This window comes from Otolemur garnettii, unplaced genomic scaffold (assembly GCF_000181295.1).
Source record: "Otolemur garnettii isolate 467f Iridium unplaced genomic scaffold, OtoGar3 scaffold00003, whole genome shotgun sequence".
NCBI lineage: Eukaryota > Metazoa > Chordata > Mammalia > Primates > Galagidae > Otolemur > Otolemur garnettii.
Window position 1 is genome coordinate 14,579,541 of NW_003852398.1, and position 18,967 is coordinate 14,598,507.

At 35.4% G+C, this 18,967-nt stretch overlaps 1 protein-coding gene across 2 annotated transcripts in view; it reads right to left on the reverse strand.

Moving 5' to 3' along the window:
• Positions 1-18,967, reverse strand: part of GABRG2 (gamma-aminobutyric acid type A receptor gamma2 subunit) — a 93,636-nt gene that overhangs the window by 69,982 nt on the left and 4,687 nt on the right. For both annotated transcript variants that reach the window (XM_003781975.2, XM_003781974.2), the window contains exon 2: positions 628-779. In XM_003781975.2, coding sequence (XP_003782023.1) covers positions 628-779 — 152 coding nt within the window. The remainder of the gene's footprint in view (positions 1-627; positions 780-18,967) is intronic.

Consider the following 18,967-nt stretch of genomic DNA (forward strand, 5'->3'; position numbering starts at 1 on the left):
GGTCCGGGCTGGGGACTCGAACCCGCCACCCTAGGTGTACGTGGCTGGCGCCCTAGCCGGTTGAGCTATAGGCGCCGAGCCAGCTTCTACTTTCTTTCTGGCTCCTTTCTGTTGTGAGAAGGACTCTCCTAGCTAGTCTGCTGGTCTCAGGAGTAGAATGAGACACACAGAATTAGTCCCAGCTTGCCTTAGCCCAGCTAAGCACTGAACAAGTAAATGCTCATTGCTGAATGCTACTGAGATTTTGTAGTTGTTTGTTACATAGCAATAAGCCATCAATATATATCCTGTAGTTACTATTACTGTTTTCTTTGCTTTTTTTGACATTGCTTCATAAGGAGATTGTCACTTTTTCCTACAGCCACTGTCTGGCATATCTGGAAAAATATGAATTTCGAGCTCTCAAGCTTCACTTGAAAATCATATTTCTGTATTTTGAACATATCAATATCCCATCCGCCCCCAGGTCTGAAAGCTATTTAACCACTATTTATTTATTTTTACAATACACAACAAAAGTATAACTTAAATCTTTCTGAGTCTTAAAGTATGCTGACGTTTTCTTCTCGTAAGGTAGACATGCTGTGTGTTCTTATCTGTAGCACACCACAAAAGGCTTTAACAAACCTCCTATATCAGGTCTAAGTTTATTGTCATATCCTTCAAGCAGGTTGTTCAAGATGACAGTGACATCACCCTCAGGAACTTTTGGAGTCAAGACCCATGTTTTGTTGGAAGCATAATCTTCATAGTCATCATCAGATTTTTGGCTAGTGAAGCTAAAAATACAAAAAATATTGGTCAAAAATTGCATCAATTACACCCAAGTTGACTTTTACCTACAGACCACTGGTGAAGAAGGGGAGATACAAAAGAATAAAGGAATACACAAAAGCATGAAAAGCCTTACCTGAGAATTAGTCTAACTAATTAAAGTGTGCAGGTGGAGGTTAAAGCATGCTGACGTGTGCGCTCTGATTTCCAGAATTCTCTGCCCTCTCTGCCCTAAATGCATTGTGTTTTACTAGTTATTTTAGCTTTTCCCATGTTTAATGTTCTTCCTGCCAACCTGCCTAGGTTTAAGCTATCACACTGTAGGCTAGGAATTCAGGCACATGTCTACTTCATCCTCCGTCCAACCTATTAATGAAAGAGCCTGATGCTTGATTTACTCCCACCGTCCTCTAGACATGCCTCTTCCTTCTTAACTGAACGCTAAGGACAAAGTTGTGCTGCTTTGCTTCCCTGAGGGCAGGGGTGTGTCTATTTTTTCCCTCACTTCTCCTGAAGGCAACAGCAGTTCATTTATCTTTGGTTGTTAAGAACCCAGTACTATGAAGAAAAATGTAGTTGCAGACTTTAAACCACCCTTTCTTATGGCAAAGGTTTCTAATCGGAAGACTCAGACTAATGGTTAACATAATCTGCAATCACAGAAATGAAATTACCTGTGTTACTGATCAAAAGCGACACTCTGTGATTCAGTCTTCTGTACCCAAACCTGTCATAAAACTTCCCACAACTGGGCTGGACGCAAACTCAGGGTGACTCTGGAAGGGGATTAGAATTTCTATAGCATACTTTTTCCTCTGCTGCCATTTCCATACCACCAAGATGATTCTATTTTGTAACTCGAAGGCAACACAAACCCTCTCAAAAGCGTCCATTGTCAATTTATCAGCACTCAATGAATATTGGTGACCTCTGTGATTTGGAGTAAAACTTTTTAAAAATACAAACTTAGAATATAACATTTCTCAAACCTATTCCTTTTTCATTCTATTTTCCTACACATATGATAAAGCATGAATTTTGTCAGATTTCAAATATGCCACATTATCCTCACAATATACATACATAGACATTTACATATTCTAAACCAGATTCATCACCCTTCATCAACAATATTCATCATCATATATATATGATTGAAGTACACACACACACATAATGTAGCTATATTCTATATGTACACAAATAGCTTAAGTATACATACGTATGAGTGTAGAGGTATGTTCATGTGAATGGCATATATGGTGTATATGTATGTATATACTTATATATCTTGATGACCAAATGCAGCAGAAGAAAGGTAATTATGTGTTAATCTAGTTTGAGAATAAAGATAGAAGATGAGCCTTTAAAGGAAATTACTGGTTACGGGGGTAGGTCCATTTAGTAAGCCAGCACAATGACTTCCAAACCTTTCTAAATAGAAAACACTATAAAAACTCATGTGCAAAAACCCCTAACATAGCTAAGGTCTTAAACTTGCCCTTGAGTGAGCATAGAAATTTTAAGCATACATTAATTTCACAGAGTGCCGCTAGTGGCATCATGTAGTGGGCAATGCTGTAACCAGCTCTCAAAGAGAAATCCCTCCCTGCAAACTGTAGACAACAACAGTTCACTGCTAGAAAAATTCCTCTTGGGAGGAATTACGCCAGAGCACTGAGTTTTGCCTAATAGTGCTAATTTTCTGATCTAAATGTTACTAATTTAGGAAAAGGATAAAAAAGGTCTCTGGCAAAATAATTTTCAAATCTTTCCAATATTTCATTGAAAAAAGAATGTGGTTGGCCCATTGCATGTCATCATATGGAATTTACCACCATTTAAATTGCTCATGCAAAGGTGGCTTTTCAAAGAATCAATCCTTCTCTCTTTCTCTCATTTGTTAGACACCTGCATCCTATTAAATTTTCTTCAAAGGAAAGAATGTGCATTAAATTGTTTGGTTTGTTTGTTTATGGCACCTCCTCATTCAACCAAATAAATGATCTAAGTTTGTTGGTGCTGTATTACTGGTACTACTATCATCCAGCACACTAAGTGGAAAAACACAGTAAATAAAAATATAAAGCATACTTCCTTAGAAGGAACGCTACTTTCCAGAATTGTAACAGCAATTTTCTCAGAGTTATTATCTAGTAAAATAGGAAATAATTAAAGGCACATACTTGAGAGTTGGGAATTACTAGGTCTGCTTTCTGGATTCATGTCCTGGCTCTGTTGCTGTTATTATAACCTTGGGAACAGTGATTTAACCTTGCTAAGCCTCAAACTTCTCATTTTTAAAATACAGCTGATCCTAGTACCTATATCACATTCTTATGTAAGGTTAAGATAATGCTTATTAAGGGCTTAGCACAGGACCTAACATGTAGTACTGGAAATAGGTCTGTTACAGTGATTGTTGTAAAGGGACACAGGTAGCTTTGTAACAACTGCTCCAACCTTGTTACCAAAACCTGAATCTTCAGACGTGGTTTCAAGGCTTTTATCAATTATAATATAGGCTGAGAAGAAGAAAAATAAATGTTTTCCAGGAAGAAAAATAAAGAGACTCTACTTTATAAATAAATGAAGCTTTTTTTTTTTTTCTTTCTACAGCTTTCCTAGCTGAGGTCTAAATTAAAAGGCTGATGCATAATCTGGGATTGTTCCCAGATTTGTCTTTAAAAAAAGAACTTTATTCATTCAAGCATTCAAGCTTGGCTGTTTCTTTTCTCTAGGTTTTTTGGAGATAAGAACCTCCATAGTCACAGGTAGGCTATCTAGGAATAATGAAGTCTGACCACTCTATGAGGCATTCTGTAAAACTGTGTATGCCGTGAGAATACCCGGCCAGAAATACCTTGGTAATGATTCATGAAAATCGAGTCAACATTTAAGTGGGTGGAAAGCAAATATAAACTGAACTTCTGGCTAAAAGCGCTATCTTAATGTCTGAATGCAGTAGCCAGCCTTTGGTAGTTATTATTCCTTCTCACACTTTATAGTTTACAAAAATATTCCTTTTTTTTTTTTTAGACAGAGTTTCACTATGTCGTCCTTGGTAGAGTGCCATGGTGTCACAGCTCACAGCAACCTCAAACTCTTGGGCTTAAGCGATGCTCTTGCCTCAGCCTCCCAAGTAGCTGGGACTGAAGGTGCCCGCCTCAACTCCTGGCTATTTTTTTGTTGCAGTTGTCATTACTGTTTAGCTGGCCAGGGCCGGGTTCAAACCCACCAGCCTCAGTGCATGTGGTGGGCCCATAACCACTGTGCTATGGGCACCCAGCCTATAAAATATTCTTATAGCAAGAAAGAACTGAACTTGAAATTACTCTTAAATTGATGATTAAAAAACCTTTTTTTGTTGTTGCTGTCTGAGTGATAATTCAGCTGAGAAAGTCTCAGAAAAGAACGTAAAGTTTTCATCTATGAAAACTTTCAAATAAGTATATGAAAACTGCCTTACCAAGAATCTTGGACTACCAGCAACAACAGCCCCTGGGAGCTTGCTAAAAATGGAAACCCCTGGGACCCCCAACCACCGCCTCCTGAATCAGCAGAATCTTTATTTTAACAACTTAGACAAGGGAATCATGTATATTTATCAGTGGCACTTATTCAAGACTCTGTGTGTGTACAAATGGGGTTTTTAAAAAGTATAGTTTTCCAAGTTCTTGCCTTAGATTAGAATCTGAATCCCCTTGTTGTAGATTCAATTATTCATTTTTATTTTTAGAGTTTTACGCATGACTTCAATTTAGGCATGTTTATGAATACAAATCCATATTTGTAATTAGAAGCCAACATTGATTCTATTTTGAAAAAAAGGACTTGATAAAAGAATCTTGCATAGATATTATGCAATGAGAGGTTGCTCAAGATTATATGCAAGATTTTAAAAATTTGAATTTTGCTACATATCCTGGATGGTTGTCATTGTAAAGATTAATCATTTTCAAATTCCTGGAATTTAAAATTTCAGTCCAGATATCTCAGATTCCCACAGATTTAATGAAACTTTAAGTTCAGTCAGAGAGGAGTGTTTAATCGCTGCCCTCCCCCAAGAGAGCAGGACGGCAAACATTTGGATGACAAATAAGAGCATTTGTGTTTTCATTTAAGCCTCTTTTAATCTGGTGTTTCTCATCACAGAGACAGAAAATATATGTATTTTCTCTAATAAGGGCAAGTAGTTTAATTAAAAACAAAATATATACATATATTTGAAATATTTTTAAGTGATGAGTGTTCAGTCTTTTACAACATTATTTTCACTACCATTATATTGGTATAAATTTTGGGTAACGTTTGTAAATGCAATGAGCCATGTGCATAGTATTTTGCACATCAAAATAAATCTCTCAAGACATCTGTGCCAGGAAAATGATACCTTTGAATGTTTTCTATGAAAAATTTCCATTTTCTGGGCCAGGGTGACCTCTAAATTGTGAAGACCTACTGCTTATAGCTCCTACATCTCTATTTCTTCCTTACCACTCAAGTGGGGACGCCCTGCTGCCTGAGATTCTCAGCAGGCTATGGGATCCAGGGAGAATCCCATGCTCCCAAAGCATCATCATTAGAAGAATGCCTTGTTCTTTACATCTTGTTACCTGAGAGCTGGTTTACTTCTGGAAATCAGGCTCCCTGGCCGTACCTTTGTGTACACACTCAGTCCTCTCGGCCTACAGTCCTTCCTTTCCTCCATGTCTTCACCTAATACCTGACATCGCTTGTTTCTTGTTACCTTTCCATTTTCACCACAACCATCATCTTCTCATAGAGGCAATTTCTGACTGTCTCTCTACATGTGTTGCCCACTTCACGTTATATGTTCTCATAAATAGATTGCTTCATTACATTTATCACAATATGCCTATTTTCTGTCTCCATTACTAAACAATAAATTTCATGACTGTGTGTTTAATGATGATTTGAGGAAATAATCAATTTTTTGCTCACCAGTTTTCCTCAGTGCAATAATAATACCAAAAATTAGTTGGACATAGTAACTTATGCCTGTAATCCTAGCACTCTCGGATGCCGAGATGAGAAGATCCCTTGAGCTCAGGAGTTCAAGATGAATCTGACCAAGAGCCAAATCTTGTCTCTACTAAAAGTATAAAAATTAGCCAGGTGTTGTGGGGTGTGCTGTAGTCTCAGCTACTTGGGGGGCTGAGGCAGGAAGGTACCTTAAACCCAGGTGTTTGAGGTTACTGTGAGCTAGGCTAATGCTATAGCATTCTAGCTTGAGCAACAGAGTGAGACTCTATCTCAAAAAAAAAAAAAAAAAAAGAGAGAGAGAAAGATAAGAAAGAAAGAGAGAGAGAGCAAGGGGGAGAGAGAGAAATGAAAGGAAGGAAGGAAGGAGGAAATGAGGAAAGAAACTAAACAAGCCACTTTTATTCACTATCTTCTGGGTATAAGTTTATAGACTTCCAACTTAATCCCCCAAACTGTGATATTCCTATAATTATTCCCTTTTTGTAGATAAAGAAACATAGTTGTAATTACCGATAGTCACTTTGGTTGGCTAAAGTCAAACAAAACATTTAACCATTATTCTTCACGGTTTTAAGAAAGGAATTGAAAGGCTGGGTGGGATTACTTGAGCTCTGGAGTTGGAGACCAGCCAGAGCACGAGCAAGACCTGCTCTCTACTAAAAATTGAGAAAAAAAATTAGCAGAGCATTATGGTGGACACCTGTGTTTCCAGCTACTCTGGAGGCTGAGGCTAGAGGATCTCTTGAGCCCAAGAGTTTGAGGTTGCTATGAGTTATGGTGCCATGGCACTCTACCCAGGATGACAGAATGAGACTCTGTCTCAAAAAAAAAGAAAAAAAAAAGAATTTGGGGCTAAAAAATCTGCTGCTGCTGTACATTCATCAAACAATAAAATTATCTAAAATAAATTATTGCCCTTGCTTATTTTCCCTCAGGGCAATAAATCAGTTTATGCCTGAGCACCATAAAACATATGGTGCCTTCAGCACAAAGTTAATAAAATTTGGATTCATAAACTCTCCATTGCAGATACCAAAAATTAGATCTCCTCACACTGAGGAATAACAGCAAAGCTTGCTAACCTAACGGATGCGATAAGCTTTGTGATTTAAATTCCTCCTCTGTTTGGAAAGCAATGTGCACTGCAGGGGCAAGGCACACAGAAAAGCTAGCTCAGTTCAAGGAGAACCCTCCAGCCACTGTGAAGGGTGGGATTTGGCAGAGAACGAACGTAGGCACAGGTAGAATGAGTGAGTGTGCATCCTCAGGGGTACAGGGAACTCAGCATATGATCATGGGACAGGGGACCCCACTCTGTCCTCTCTGGGAAGACTGGAAATTTGTGAGAAATATAGTAACGTGCAGGGAATAGGACCCTGGAGACCAGTTGCTGCTTCATACAGGCCTTCCAGGGGTTCATGAGATTCTATACCTCCCACCAAGGACAAGTAAGTGCCTTTTGCAAAGCCATTTGAGAAGGGTGCCTTTTGCATGGTTGTGTACACATGAGTGTGTATATCAAAGAGGGTACAGTTAGGGTGAAGAATAATGCATTCAATTCACAAATTTTCCTACTTAAAGTCACCTCCTTACCTCACAGCCTATTCATGTCTTTGATATTAGGCAGACAGCTGTTTGCAAGTGTGTTTATTTGACTGAATCAATTATCAGATGTAAATTTTCCAATGTGTCAAATGCTAACTTTATTTTATGAACAGCCACCTATACCCTGTATCAAATAAATGAGGTTTTATTAGTTAAGATGAATTGATTGCAAGTATCACCACATTCAAACCAAACTGGGAGGCACTGACACATAAAATTGTAAACTATGAAAATCCAAGATCAATTTTAACCACAGAAGATATGCAAACCATAAACGCTAATGTCATAAATTAAGAGAAACGAATTAAGAAAGAAATGCAAAGTATTTATGTGATGAAAACAACGATGCATTAAGAATACATAATAGCATAATATCCAGCACACACTGAATATTCAAAACTAGAAATAAATCAGTCAGATCAGTTGTTGTTTTTTTGTTTTTTGGGGGTTTTTTTTTTGAGACAGTTTCACTATGTCATCCTGGGTAGAGGGCTGTCATAGGGTCACAGGTAACAGTGACCTCAGTCTCTTTGACTCAAGAGATTCTCTTGTCTCAGACTATAGTCCCACCTTGGGAAAGGAGCTAGGACTACAGCCACCTACCACAATGCCCAGCTATTTTTAGAGATGGGGGTCTCACTCTGGCTTAGGCTGGTCTCGAACTTGTGAACTCAGCCAATCCACCTGCCTCAGTCTCCCAAACATGAAAAACCAGTCATTATTAAACCTAAGTGCCTATTAAAATTACATGGAAGGCTTTTAAAAAGTGCCAATACTAAAGGCCTACCTCTCATGATACTGATTTAATTGGTCTACAGAGGGACCAAAACATAGGTATTTAATTCTAAGGTGTAACCATAATTAAGAGCTACTATAAGATAGTATGGCAGACCCACCTGAGCTTTCTTTTCTTAGAGCACATAACTACTTTGATAACTGCTATTACCATGTTTCCTTGAAAATAAGACCTACCCCAAAAATAAGCCCTAGCAGGATTTCTATGCATTTGTTAAATATAAGCCCTGCCCCAATAATAAGACCTAGTTATGAGCATGGCTATGCAGCATATCTGAATAGCCACACCATGCATTTTGGTGCAGAGGAAGACATCCCCTGAAAATAAGCCCTAGGGTGTCTTCTTGAGAAAAAATAAATATAAGACAGTGTCCTATTCTCCGGGAAACACAGTAGGAAACTCAGAGGTCACTTGGTCTTTCAAAGTAAACTGGAAATTCAAAAAAACATTTTCCTTAAAATTTACGTACTAAGATAGTCCCATATTAGTGTTTTCCAAAGTTTGGGACACCTGCCCCTGGAACAGAGACAATTTTAATTAAATGTCACAAGGGCACAATATTAAAAGGTATTGAAATACATAATTAGAAAAACCTTTTTATTACATTTAACTTCTAATGTGTCTTTAGCCCCTTTTACCAATTTGCTCACTTCCTTTCTAACATGAACAACGGCAAGCTCAGCACTTCTGGACAACATTTTATATTAAAGTTTGATAACTTTGTTCTGGTGTCACTGAATTTACCTTGCAATTACTGCTGTTATGAGAAGTGACACTGATTTTCCATTTTTTAGTTTTTATTATTCAATATGATACATAAAATAATTATACGGAAAGGATACTCGGTTTCATAAAAAAAATCAGTAAATAAATGATCAATTGTCGCTTATATATGGCAAAACTAGAAAGGTGGCTGAATTTGGAAAATGCAAACGATGTCTTATAGATTTAGATTTTTTAACCCTTCAGTTAATCAGCTCGTATTTGAGGCTCCTTTATGGAAGACACACTTGCAGATGGAAAAAATGCCAAGTACAATGCTGATATCAAAACAGCTCTGGTCTATTTGTGTACCTAAACACCCGAACATTTAGAAAAAGACAACGCTCATAATGATGCCAGACAATATTAAAAGCATTTTCACGGGCTTTAGAGCATGACTAAGCTCTGTCTGTCAGCACCTTCCACTTGATGTTAAAGCTATTTCTATCAATGTGTCTTCCTGTTCACTTTCAACTGTCAATTTCTGTGGGTAAGAAGAATAGTTTGTAGAATACAAAATATTTTGAGAAACTGATAAAACTTTTAGTCCTTTTTTAAGCAAAAAAGGTCATATATACAAACATGCATTTTTTTTTTTTAACATATTTGTAAGGGGACCACAGATGAATCGAATTGTGTACTTTCAGCTGATACATGGTTGAAAGATTAAACTGTTTCATATTTGGGTTAGTTTAATGGCCACTAAGAATATGTATTAAAGTGTATGAAAACGGAGCCTGGTTTTATGACCTGCAATATCTGTATATATTCAGATGCATAACAAAATATATCAGATTGACATGTATTTAAATTGCATTGAAAATTTATACTACTGTAGCGTTTTCCACTTTGTGGCCAAGAGAAATGAAACATTTATTTCACTTTTCTTTTACTTATCAAAGATTTGGAACCCTGGAGCTAATTTTTTTCAGGTAGTTGATTAAAATTTGATTTTCATACAGGAGTTTTACCAACATGTGTACGTTCAACTTGAGTGACTATAGTTCTGATTATCTTTCTTTTTTTCATCTGTCTTCCTCCCTCCCTCCCTCCTTCCTTCCTTCTTTCCTTCCTTCCTTCCTTTTCCTGAAATTGTGCTATAACTTCGATCTTTAAGTTCAAGCCAAACAAATGCGTAACCTGCCCCTGAAGTCATGGCCAATTCTAGGGACTTCTAAGTTTTCATTGACTATTTACAGATAAAATATTTTCTCAAAATGAAGGTTTTATTATTCACTTTAAAAGTTAATCAGTCTTGTCTCATCCTTATCTTTCAGTCTTTTTGCTAATACTGTTCTTCTTCATTCCTCCTACTCTTATTATATAAATAGTTTATTTTTATCTCTATGTAATATGAATTTACATAACTAGGGATTATGCAGTCTCCAGATCATGGAAATGCTGTGTTCATTCACTCATTTGTGTTTATTCACAGACATCTCTGATGAGCTCAGCACTATTCTTAGCACTTGGGATTATTACTTTTTTTAAAAGTTCTATACTAAGAATAAGCACCAATTAGTGCTCTAAGAATGCATTTTAGAAAGTCCAAAATTACTGTTGTTCCTGGAATTCTGGAACAATACAAAAAAAAAGTCTCCAATTGAATTTGAAGTCATTTTAACTTTCCCCCATTCTTAAACATGTTTTTTAAGTTAGGAGGCTGATATCACAGGCAAATAAAAAGTTTATATATTAGAAAGGACTACTTGTATAATTTATGATTTACACATTTAGATCTTTTGCCATACAAGAAGGCTAAAAGCCTCAAATAATTATGAATTAATCTTACTGAGAGAGAGCCTTAATGGAATAACAAAGTAATTTATTGCCTTTTCTGAGTAGTATTTTATTACTTCTTACAAAAGGCTGCAACACTAAAGCACAAATTGTGAAATGAGCCCCCCAAGGAATCCCTCCTTCTCCCTCTCATTTTCTCTGTCATCATTTTTCCTAGTCTTTCCAATACCATCAGATACATAATCACCAGTATTACTAAAACGGAACACATAATCAGTGAAAAGTTCATTATTCATTCAAATCAAAAGTGTGTTCTCCTATCAGAATAAAAGAATCTTCCATCTTAGAAAGTTAATTTCATCACTTTTATGTAAGCATTTTTATGAAACATCTTTCCTACATAATTGGTGTTTTTTAAAATCAATTAGTCTGGAATACACATTTTTAATTATCCCATGTAAATATTTAGGACTGGGATTCCTGAGCATTATGTTAGGTATATGTATTAATGGAAGAAATTACCAAGTGGTTGTCCAGAGTAACTATATCACTTTCTTATTCTCACCAGCAAGGTAGGAGAGTTCCAGGTGCTTCACATCCTCACCAACATTTGGTTTTGGCAGTATGGTTTTTATTTTCCCATTTTAATAAGTATGTAGCAATATCTTATTATGATTTTCATTTGCATTTTCATAATGGATAATGGCTAATGATGTTGAACCCCTTGATGTGCTTATTTGACACATCAGTAACTTAGATGGATCTCAAAGGCATTGTGTTAAATGAACCATATGAGTCTAATTATACCATATTCTTGTACTAAAACTGTTCAGTGATAAATAACAATCCAGTTGTTATAAGAAGTTAACTTTTTTTTTTTTGAGGAGACAAAACTGTTCAGTATTCTGATTTGGGTTGTACTTAGGGTATAATAATTTGAATGTGTTGAAATTTACACATCTCTACACCAAAACAAAGTCAGTTTTTCTGTATAATAACTTATAAGTGAAACTATTATTCTGTAAACTAAATCACTGAACTTTTCAAAATATTCCATAATGTGAGATTCCTGTGAAATCTCCAGATATTAAAGTATGAGTTAATTGGGCCTGAAAAGTCAAAAATCTTGTGGAAAAAAAGATAATTTTACTAATGAAATGGCACTCTAGTTTCTTGTTAATTTGCAGCACAATTTTTAAATCTCTTTTTGACTTTCGGATCAGATATTATCTTCCTGGATCTTTTGTATACAGATTAAATTCCAATAACAAACTTTTTGGATAAGAAATAAGTGTACTTTTACTAGTGCTCTTGATGAGAATCCCATAAAAACTTAAATAATAAATTCATGCCCAAATCACATTAATTAATTTGAAATTTAGCAACAGTCTTTGCCACTTGCTCAATCCAAAATATTTAGCTCCGTATGAATAAATCTGTTTAAACACATTAGTTAAATAAAGTGCAATAATTTCTTAACTGTGCCATCAAATGATTGTTTCAAGTCATTGCCCTAATAGCAGGCTCAATAACTGGTTCCTAGTCCTGTTAAGATTTTCAGTAGAACATAGAACACCATGCATTAGGAAATAGATTCCTGCCTCCAAATCCTATCTCCTGACTTTCCCATCCTGATCATCTTCCTCAGGCCATCTGGGGTCTTCTTTTAGTTCCTAAATAAGACCCACCTCTTCAGGCCCTTGCCTTGGGTTAGCATGATGAGAATGGTCTCTCCGTCAATTTTTCCATAGCTCGATACACTTCGTCTCCTTACAATCTCGACTTCTTACCCTTATTCCTAATGGCCTTTGCTGACCACCCTATGCAAAGTGAAATTTCCTGATCTTTTCATCACACCACACTTTTCCTCTGTTCATTATGTATTTCCACAACACTGTCACAATTTGAAGTTTATTTATTCACTTGCTGTCTGCAAGATTTGTGCTGATAATTAGTGTTTTATCCATCTTCTAGTACAGTGCCTGTTAAGTACTAAGAACTTGATAAACATTTGTTGAAGGCAGGAGGCAGGCAGGAAGGAGTTTGTCCTTCTTGCTTAATTTCTATTTCACATTTAACACGGCATTTTGGAGCTCAACAAGAGTCAATTAACATCCCATGTCAATTAACATGCCAAATTTAAGGGGCAAAAGAACAAAATTATGTTGATTTGTGGATTTAAAAAATAGCTGAGTGTAAAATGTGCATCTAGCTCCACAATTTCCTTAAACTGGAGGCAGTAAGTGAAACAAATCAACATGTAGGTATGACATGGTTTATAGGTAAATTCATAAGTAGGGTTATAATTTTCAAAAAATAGCATACCTTATATAATGTGCTTATATTATAAATATTAAAGTATTTAGAATAAATGTTTATGCCAGAATAGAAGTCCTACAAAGCAAGAACTACATTTTTCCATTCAATGCTGTGTCTTCAGCACATTGTGGGAACACAGTGAGTAGGAATTAACTATAGTATGATTAAATAAATAAATAGAAATTCAGGAAGGCATATTTTTGGTCACTTGAATCTAAGTGTGCAACCACAATCTCCAATATTTTGTTGTATGTGCATTTGCATTTTCTGATGTTTTTTATTGAAACCCAAGTAAATGAGATATTATAAAAAAGTTGAAAATAGTTTTCTTTTTATCTTTCTTAATAGAACAAGAAATTTTAGGAAAAATGAGTGCAATTTTTATTATTTAAGCAAATAATGACTGAACATCTCTTAGGGGGAAGGTGGGTCTGTAAAAGTGAGGCCCTATCAGTTATATCCTTGCCTTCATGGATCCTGGTTTCTAGCTGAGAGAGTTGGAAAGCAAAAGGTAAAATTAGCAAACTCGTTAATATTCAAATTTTGTAATTACTTTCTATATAAGTAGGTATTAAGGAAAAAGAAAACAAAGAAGAAGAAAAGGGAAATTGGGAGTACAAGGTGGTGGGGAGTTTGTAATAATACATTAAAGTGGTCCGTGTAGGCCTTGTTGCAAATGTGACATTTGAGCAAAGACCTGAAGAAGGTGACTAACCCATGAGTATCTCGAAGGAACACATTGCATAGCAAAGAGAATATTAAATAAGATTTTCCCAATATTATAACTGATGTCCCATGTCTGTGAAAAACAGATGACAAATATTATACTCCGGTGTAATATAAATGTGGTAGACGCCTTAGAAGAGACAGAATTTTCGAGAAAAGGTCAAAAACCAGCTTTGTTTTGTTTTTTATTTTCAGACATTTTGCAGCTATATAATAAAAGGTTGAGGATTCAATGAGAGGAGTTCTTGTGGAAAAGAGTTACTGCCCTAGGAGAAGAGCTGTACAGTTTTATCTCTCCGGTGGTGGGAGGTTGCTCCATCGTCACGTGGAGGCAAAAGAATAGAAATTCAAGAAACCCAGGCATGCATGCCTGCTATGTAAAGAAACTAACAGACTGATTCTTATCTCTACCCCAAACAGGAAAACTTTCAGACCAGCTGTCCTTAGCGTTCTCTCAACAGAGGTGGATAGAGAATTCTTAGGGAAATGTGTCCTGTAGTCAGAGGGTAAACTGTCCAATGACTGCCGTAGTCTGTTCTTTTCCTGACAAGTCTAAAGGTTAATTGGCTGGTTTGAACTACCCCAATGGTGAATCTGAATGATAAAGACTTTCACTTTCAGAATCCTACAGACAATTTTGCTGAGGTTTTTATTTTGTTTAGTTTTCCCACGAACAAAGTGGATGCCAGAAGCGCAGTTCTGCCCGAACTCTCTTTAAAGGACTACCTGTTTGGCAAGACCATACGAGCAGAACCGTAGAACCGGGGTGGAGGTGTCTCAGCCAGTGGAGTTTAGGGAGGACTTTGCATCACCAGCCAGCAGGGAGTAATGCAGTGTTGAATCTCCAGGAGAGGAACTGTCTCCATGGAGCCGCCCAATCCCATCATGAAAAAATGGCTCCAGTTTAGGCATCTGTATCACCAGTAAAAACTAAGACCTTTTTGTTCCTTGAACGCACCTCCCTCACTCCACCTCAATCTTGAAAAAGTCTAAAGCAGCATAATAAGATTGTGTGGGAGAGCCCCCAAAGTGAAGAAATAGCACCAGCACTAATATCTAAAATGGCTATAATTCTGATACTATGCACTTTCCACATTTTTAGAGAAGGATAGTGCATGTTATGATATATCTATATCAATTGAATGTCTTACAGATAAAAAATAATGTTGGAAGCAGAATTAGGGAAATTTTCTAAAATAATTTAGTTGTAAAAGCTGCTTAGGTGTAGAATATACTGAATTTATCTACATTTTTATAGCTTCCAAAAATATGGGTTTATTAAGGTTATGAAGGTCATTTATGTTTTAGATAATTATCAAAGAATGTAAGTAATTATTTAAGTAATTTATTGTGGAATTACACCAGGAATAGTCAATTTCAAATGTACAAATCTGAAAAAAACCAAGACATTTTTGAAAATTATTAAAAATTATTTAAAAAGGAAGAATTTAGAATTTCTTCAGCAGAGCAAAATTAAAAGAAGTTGATTTGCTTAGATGGTATTCTTTTTTTAACCTGGAATTATCTAAATGTTGTCCCTGACAAAAAAAATTATCTCTTCAAATTTTCCCTATCAAGATGTACTAGGGAAAAATCACTTTCCTGTTAAGAAAGGGAAAATACCCGTATGTAGCATCAGCGTTAAGGTTGCTTTGTTTCATCTTTCATTTTGGAATAATTTAGCAAGAAGATGCATTTACTCAATCTTTTACATGATGAAGTAGGTATTGCTTTATGTAATTTAAGATAAACATTATCAAAAAGTTGCAGACTTGCATATATATGCATGAGTATTTGATAGCTTCCTTGTAGAAGGATTAACTGAAAGGAACTAAAAACACACTTGCTTATACTAATAGAATAATTTGAAGGAAGGAATTAAATTTAAAAAGTAGTTGATAATTTATTAACATATAATTACCAGCATTTATTCCTTTACCCACTATTATAGTGTATCAATATTAAAAAAAATACTAAGTCACAAAAATCTCTTTCTGTGCATATTTTTATAAGATACACATAGTGCATTTTGCATTTACTGCTAAAATGTTCCACAGAATTCACTGAATTCTTGATTCTATTGTATCCAAGTCTTCATGCTTAAATATTTCCGAAATTAATTGTAAGCTCACAACTGATATGTATATTTAAGTTAGTCATGGTTTTCCCTGTAAAGAGAAATAGAATAAATCTGGAAATGAAAATTCGACTGTATTTTACTACTTATATTGGATTATCAAAGACTCAGAGAGGATGTATCAGTTGAAGGTAAGGACAGAAAAACGGACCCATTTTCAGATATGTAACTCGAAGCCCTTATGTAGTGTGTACCTAGACTGTTAGGTAGGAAGTTGGTGGAGCAAAAACCCACGAACGGGCTGTTGATTCTTAAATTGAATTTATGTTAAGATAATGTTGTAGACCACAGCATGACTGTATCTAATTGTCCTTATGAAAGTATTTGTCTATCATACAGATTTTTTTCAAAAATGAAAAGCAGTCTTCAGAGCATTTCCAAAAATTTACATCATTTTTGTTCTTTAAAAAATATCATTCATTTTCAAGCAAAACTCTGCAGTCAGGGGTAACAAATCCAATAGAATATTGTGACCTAGAAAAGAATGTTGGAATGTTAATGCTGAACAATGGGATGACTGTGAATGAGCTTTAGTTAGGATGTGGATCTCAGTTGTCTGTCTCGTGCTTTCACTAGACTGGAAATCTATCACGAACTCTCATAGCACCATGTGACTTTTCGGTGTAGCATTTTCCTGAGTTAAAATTGAATAATCATTGTACATCTCTTTGATGTCCCCATGGGAAATCAAACCCCATCGTGTCTTCCACTGACCCCTGATTACATATTCAGTTCCTAGCACAGATTTGACTCAAAAACTATGTCTGTAATGAATTAATGAAAACGAAATACATGTATTTCTACTTTTCATACCTAGAGTTGCTTCCCTTCATTGTTTACTTCCAAGGTGTTTTGAAAAGCAACTTATAAAAAGGACTGATGATCAACAAAAACAAACGTAAAAGAGTGTCAATCATTTCTTTCTTTTTACCAAGATTATATTGGCGTGTTATATTCAATTTGTTTTGGCTATTTTATTTAAATGTGCCTAAATAAATTACAGAACTCTGTATTTGTCTTACGACATAGAATCTGGCTCTACAACAAAATTGGGTTTGTGGCAGGGATTCAATTATTACAAAGGATTTCTTTTAAAAGCTCCCTTATTTTCCCCACTATTATGTTATTTGCTATTCATACAGTTTTCTTTATGAATGGGTGGAGAGTGTAGTATCAGCACTACATACTTAGTGTTTACATGGTATTTCATCTGTGCAGAGTTATACAATGATTTTTATAATAATATAGAATTATTACCATATTTTGTGCTCTCATAATACTACGGGGATTAATATGATTGGGAGTTAAATTTTATTTTTACCCTAAGCCACTAATGTGTAACTTAAAAGGACCTTTTCATTTCTTTTTAAAGGCTATTTATTCTCTAGTGTATGGAAAAAAATGAATAGGAAATAACCCTCCCAGGAAGGCAAAGTGAAGAGGCCTTTTTACATCTCAAAATAATCCAAGCACTTTCTTGTATTTAGAAAGAAAAAGGACCACTATCCATGTGTAGTATGGTTTGTTGCAACAGGAGTGCAAGGAGGAGGTCTTAATCCTCCTCTTCAGCTAATACTGAGGGACCCTAGGACAAGTCTCTTCATCTCTCCATGTCTCACTTTCCACTGTTGTCAGAAGAAGAAAATATCTCCCTCATCTAATTCATGAGTCTATTGAGAGAACAAGAATGTGGATGAAAATATTTTAGTGAAAACTTAACCCCCCTATCAATATCTGCATAACCTCTTGTTCCTCTAGATGTTAAAACGCACATGCTCTGATACTGCTATTGCATAGCAAGTTGATTAAGGAGCTGCTTGCATGATTGAGATGATTAAAAATGTCATCTTTAAATATCTGTGCATTGAAAATATACATATCCATATATTGAATTTGCAATGTCATTTATACTTTAATATTGAGTAGTTGCCTTAATTTTGTCTTCACTTTTATAAGGATTTTTGTAAGAAAACTGAAGGATGACGTTAAGCAGAATATCTTGTAAATTTGTTCAATAGAAGGCGAAATTTCTTCTTTTAAAATGAAATGGCATGCCATAGTTAAGTTTCTGGACAATAAACCAAATGAGGATTAACCTATGTTATACTTACATAAACACAACCATTAAAGAAATATATTCTCTAAACATAATTTTGGTTTATATCTAATGTTATTTAATATGTTCTTAAATTCAAAAACAACTGAACAGCAGACTGTTGCTAAGTGTAAGCATTGTTCTCTAGACCCATCAAAACAATGGAGAGTGATACCCCTAAACCATGCCCCTATATAAATTAAACATTTTGATTTAATTGATGGGCTGAAAAGATCTTAGGTATCTCTTCTAGACTTTACCATCTGATGCTAGACTCAGAGAATCATAACAATGAAAGCTGATAAATAAATCTAAATCTCATAGATAATCTAGTCCAGCTACTACAGTTATAAGAATAGTACTGATATACTACAACTGATCACAAACACACAAAAGATAATGGTGACAGTATCTAAAACATAAGTAGTTGTTATAATTTATAGATACACATTAATACAGTCATCATTATACATGGCTTACTTATTCTTATACATACATACATATGTATCCACATACACACTTAATCGTTATAGTATGTTACTTCTTATTATATGTTACTTTTAAGCAAAGCATTTAATTCTTCTGTAATCTTGGTCTCCTAATCTGTCAAATGGGCTTGATGTAACTACTTTGCCAAGTCATAGTGAAGATTAAGTGTGTGTGTGTGTGTGTGTGTGCGCACGCAGGTACATGTAAATTTGATTCAGTGTACGTGTATACATGCCAAAAGTAGGACATAAATATTCTACTGTGACTATTTGGTTTCTGACTTGAAAGACAGCACATAAATCTCTTATAACCCAGTAGCAGAAAGATGTAGTCTTCTCTCCACATCCACCTGAATGAAGTACTATGTCTGGAGCATCCATCTCAATTGAAATCCTGAATCCTTAAGCACTTAAATTGTGCTGACACCACCCACAGTTGTCAAACAATTCCCCAAATGCTTAATTATAACTTTAAATCAATGTTCTGTAATCAGTCTATTTGGCAGAAGTACTTTGGA